This window comes from Colobus angolensis, unplaced genomic scaffold, assembly GCF_000951035.1.
Source record: "Colobus angolensis palliatus isolate OR3802 unplaced genomic scaffold, Cang.pa_1.0 Scaffold54, whole genome shotgun sequence".
NCBI classification, from domain to species: Eukaryota; Metazoa; Chordata; class Mammalia; order Primates; family Cercopithecidae; genus Colobus; species Colobus angolensis.
Window position 1 is genome coordinate 5,171,816 of NW_012118932.1, and position 4,661 is coordinate 5,176,476.

Genomic DNA, 4,661 nt, shown 5'->3' on the forward strand with positions numbered 1-4,661 from the left:
CGCTGCCGCGGAGCTGCTACTCGGCGCGTTTTGCATGAAGATGGCGGCTCCCACCGCCAGCAAGGCAGCCTCCCTGGGCTGTAACAACAAGCCTGCGTTCCCGGAGCTGGATTTCAGGTCGGGAGCTCGGGTGGAGGAATTGAACAAACTCATCCAAGAATTTACGAAGCACGACCAGCGGGAATACGACGACCAGAGAGCGCTGGAGATTCACACAGCCAAGGATTTCATCTTTTCCATGCTGGGTAAGGAGGAAAAAGGGGGAGGTGTGTGTGTGTGTGGTGGGAAGCGGAGTAGAAAACCTATTCCCCCTTCTCGACCTCTTCCCTTCTCGGTTTCCTTCCCGAGCCGGTGCCTGGGGTATAAGCCATCTCCGTTCCGCCTCTCTCTTCTTTCTCCGCGGAAAGCCGAGCTGCCTGCCCTCCCCTCCTTACTATACTTTACGCCGTGTCTCCTTTTTCCCCTGTTCGCTTGCTCTTTTGTTAATTTCTCCGCCACCGGGGGCTGGCAGGCAGGTGAGGCGTTCGCGGTGAAGCTTTGCACTGTTGGGGGAAGCCCCTGAAAGCGAGTGCGGTCCAGGTGAGCCCCTGAGGTGCCTTCACTTGAGGGATTTGGCTGACGGAGGCAGGGACCTGCGCCTTCCCGACGCCGGCTCTTGGGTGCTCTCCCGAGCTGGGGAGCGGAGACGGCTCAGGGCTCTGGCTTGGAGCCCGAGCGACAAGTTGCTCCTCTCGTCTCGCGGCGCGGCGCTGTCATGCCGAGCCCCCGGTGGCCAAACTTGTTGGGTGTTCCCGAGTAACCCGCTGAAGTAGTCTGGGCGTCCGGAGTTCCTGCAACTTAGATTTGCAAATTGACTTCCCTTTGAAGCGTTCGGAAGCATTTCCGGTGCTTCTCCAGGGCTCTCGCTGAGCTCGGAATTCCTAATTCCCAGCTCTTCTGTGACCCGGCGCCGAGCTCTGGCCGCAGAGGAGCGCCGGTTCCCTGCTCTTTGTGTATTGTCTTAGCGCTGAGCGACGGAGGTGCCCAGAATTTCCAACCCCGGAGATGTCGGGGGCTAGAAAATGTGCCCCCCACGCCCACCTCCAGCCCCTCACCTACGGCTCCTGAAACATGATTGAATGCTGTGTAAAGGAACATAATTGAGACAGGCCCGGGAGACCCAGCCCACCCTCCCCAGCTGTCCTGCCGTTGGGATTATTGCTACTGCGGTGTAGTGTGAGTTTGCCAGGCGCCCGGGTTGTAGCTTGCGGCTCCGCCAGTGGATCCGTGGCTGTCATGCGGTGCGTGGCCCACGGTCAGCATTCCGCAGAACTGGTACTCCAGGGCAGTGCTGCTCTAACGCTCGTCACTGGGTGTTCTCTACAAATAGATCAGCCAATTTTCCGGGTGTTGAAGAATTTGATTGGAAAAGGTCTTTTGGCCACAGAGGAAAACAGGGCTTTTCTATTTCTCCTGCAGTCTACTTGGGTTTCAGTTGGCTGTTGCTGCTTCTATCCTGGGATACTTTCTTCCTTCTAGGTTTTCTTCTTCCTCACTGCCCAAGGAGGGGGTAATACAGAGTGAACGTGTCTGTGTCCGCTGGTAGTTGTTCACGCGTTGGGAAGTTGGTGAAACATGTTAAAACTCTTGGATGGTTTTTACCTTTTGCGCCGCACTCTCCAAAGTGTATCCTACCTTGCGTATGGGGTTGAAAAACTCTTTTTATTGATAGATTCGACCGTTCAACTATTTAGATGAATTAAATATATATATGTATGTATATTTAAATTTATAACCTGGTAGGAGTGAGCTTCCAGAGGGAAGCCTAAAATGCTTACAAAGCCAAAAGCCAACATAGTGATTGTCAGGAAGGTGGGGACACACACAGAAGGCTGAGGGCAGGTATTTAAGTTGTTTAGCTAATCATAGCTTTTCTCTGTGGCACAAATAATGGAAGTCTGCCATTGTGTTAATACAGCCTCAGATCATTTCTGACGTCACTTGCGTAGGTCATTTACTAGAAGAAGGTACTGGGTCACCACCAGTTAGGGTAGTCATAGGTCAGGAAATGGGATAATGTAGGGAGGGTAAGTTTAAGTGCCTGGCTCATTAGGAACTTCTGTGCTTAACTCCATAGCTGATACACGGAGTCAGCAAAGCTTTTATCCAAATATAAAGAAGTAAATTATTCTCGGGTGCTTAATTTTTGCATGTGTTTAATGCCATGGGCGGCATTGTGTTGACAGGCAAACTAGATTTGCTTCTATTCCTTTTTACCCAGTCGACCTTGCAAGCAGTCTTTCTTGCCCCCTGGGAATTTAGCATTTCCACCTACAGGAGAGAAAAGCCAGGAGAATGTCATTTAAGCCTTTTGCCCCTCTGGACACTAGAAGGCAGATGGCGAAATGAGCTTGTCTGTGTGTGGTGCTGCATTCATTTGTGAGTTCCTTGCTTTCCTTTAATGAGTTGCTGGCTGCTCTAGACAAGTGGAGGTTTGGCGACAGCAAGGGTTCCTATGTGGATTTACTTTTTCTAAAGCAGATTTTGGCTTAGCTTAAAGAACAAAATCATTTTTTTGTACACTTTGTTTCACTTGCCACAGCCTTGGTTCTTTAATGAATATGCAAATGAAGTCTCTTAATGACCCCTAGCTTGTTAAGGTGTCACTTGGGTGGCACCAGGCCCTCATTTCAGGGAGTTGTGGGGGGGGGGCAAGTCCTCTTGGCTTTGTTCTGTGTCCGAGTTGCACCTGAGGATTGTTAACAGCTTACAAATATTATCCCCTCACGCAGAATGAAGTGGCCAACCATGAATTGGGTGCAAGCCTCTTTAGTGGAGCTGAGAAAAATACTGCCTCATGTTTCAGGCAGTTGGCGGGGGTGAGGCGTGTTACTCTCTTTTTCTGTGAGATTGTTAGGCAAGTCTGAAGCCCCTCCAGCTTCACAGATCCTTTTCATTTTGTCTCGTTTGGAGGAATTTTACACTGAAGAGCAAGGAGGTGGTAGACAGCTGTCGTAATCAATGACCTGTCAACACCAAGACACTCCACTGTCTTATCAAAGCAGGGTTCTGCACAAGCTGTGGGGTTGATCTGAGCCTGCTGGTGGTCACTCTGGTCTCTGGGTTCTGTCCTGATGCTCTCTGTTTGTAGAGATTCTGATTTTTTTTTTGGAGGCAGGTGTTAGCTGCCATTGTCTAGATTCACTCCTGATTCCTCTATACCTTGGTCTTTTAGGAGAATGATTGGTGTTATTAGCTTGTTAATATTTGAGAGCCCAGACTGTGCGAGAGGCTGGCAGTGCATAATAAACACCACTTATCAAAATTCAGGGAAATTGCCAGAGTTCATTAATGTTTTAATAATATTTGGTATTTGCATAATGTCTCTGCCAGCTCTTTTGTTATCTTCATTCCCTGGTGAGGCTGGGTGGAGACTGGTTTGTGTCCCCATTGAACAGATGCAGAACAGGGGGTATGCAGATGCTGGAGAAGGCAGGAAAGAGACAAGCCGTCACCTAACCTACAGACCAAGTGGTTGGTACCATGGCATGATTTTTAAGGTAGTTAATCATTTACTAATTGTCTTCTCAGGGCCAGGACCCTCACATAGACTTTTCAGGAGGTGTTGCTTTCCCATTACATAGATGAAGATATTGAAATCTAGTGGGGTTAAGAAACTGGATATCCAGGGTCACGTAGCTAGTACATGGTAGCGATGCTACTAAAACTCAGATCAGCCTTACTCTAAGACATGTTCCTCTTCTCTTACTTGAGACTATTAATAATAGATGCATAAAATCCAGAGGAGAGGCTTTGTTTAAAAAAAAATCACTTCTTCTTTCAGGCTTTTGTTTCTGATTTTAGCTATAAGTTTTAGCATAATGTAAGTAGATTTCTGGAACAGTCTGAGTTCAAGTATTCTATAATAAGATCTCCTATTTGAATTTTTGATTGAGAAAATCATAGTAATTATAATAAAATGTTAAAATCTATAGTTCCATTCCCAATCTGCCTCTTGTTGGCTGTGTGGTTTTAGTCTTCTCTCTCTCTTTTGTGAGACAGGATCTTGCTCCGTTTCCCAGCCTGGAGAGCAGTAGTATGATCATGGCTCACTACAGCCTCAAATTCCTAGGCATAAGCGATCTTCTTGCCTCAACCTCCCTAGTGGCTAGGACTAGAGGTGTGTACCACCATGCCCAGCTAATTTTTTATTTTTTAAAATTTTTGTTTAGATGGAGTCTCACTATGTTGCCCAGGCTGGTCTCAAAATCTTGCCCTCAAGTGATCCGCCCGGCTCGGCCTCCCAAAGTGCTGGGATTACAGGCATGAGCCACCATGCCTGGCCAGTTTTTTCATTTATTAAACATGGATAACAGTAATGCATTGTTTTTCAGAACTGTTATGTCAGAATGTGAAATTACTTTGCTAACTAAAAGTACATACGTGAGTTTATTATTTAAAGAAATGTTTATTTATTTATTTGATTATTTATTTGAGGCAGGGTCTCGTTCTGTCACCCAGGCTGGAGTGCAGTGGTGCAATCTCAGTTCACTGCAATTTCTACTTTCCAGGCTCAAGTGATCCTCCCACCTCAGCCTCCCAAGTAGCTAGGACAACTGGCTAATTTTGTTTTTTTTTTTGGAGACGGAGTCTCTTGTTGCCCAGGCTAGAGTGCAGTGGCA

General features: G+C 47.4%; 1 protein-coding gene across 1 annotated transcript in view; it reads left to right on the forward strand.

The window, feature by feature from the left end:
- The first annotated feature begins 3 nt into the window (after positions 1-3).
- The window catches only part of MB21D2 (Mab-21 domain containing 2), a 120,443-nt gene continuing 115,785 nt past the window's right edge, over positions 4-4,661 (forward strand). The window contains exon 1 of the mRNA XM_011961228.1: positions 4-245. Coding sequence (XP_011816618.1) covers positions 35-245 — 211 coding nt within the window. The 5' untranslated portion in view covers positions 4-34. The remainder of the gene's footprint in view (positions 246-4,661) is intronic.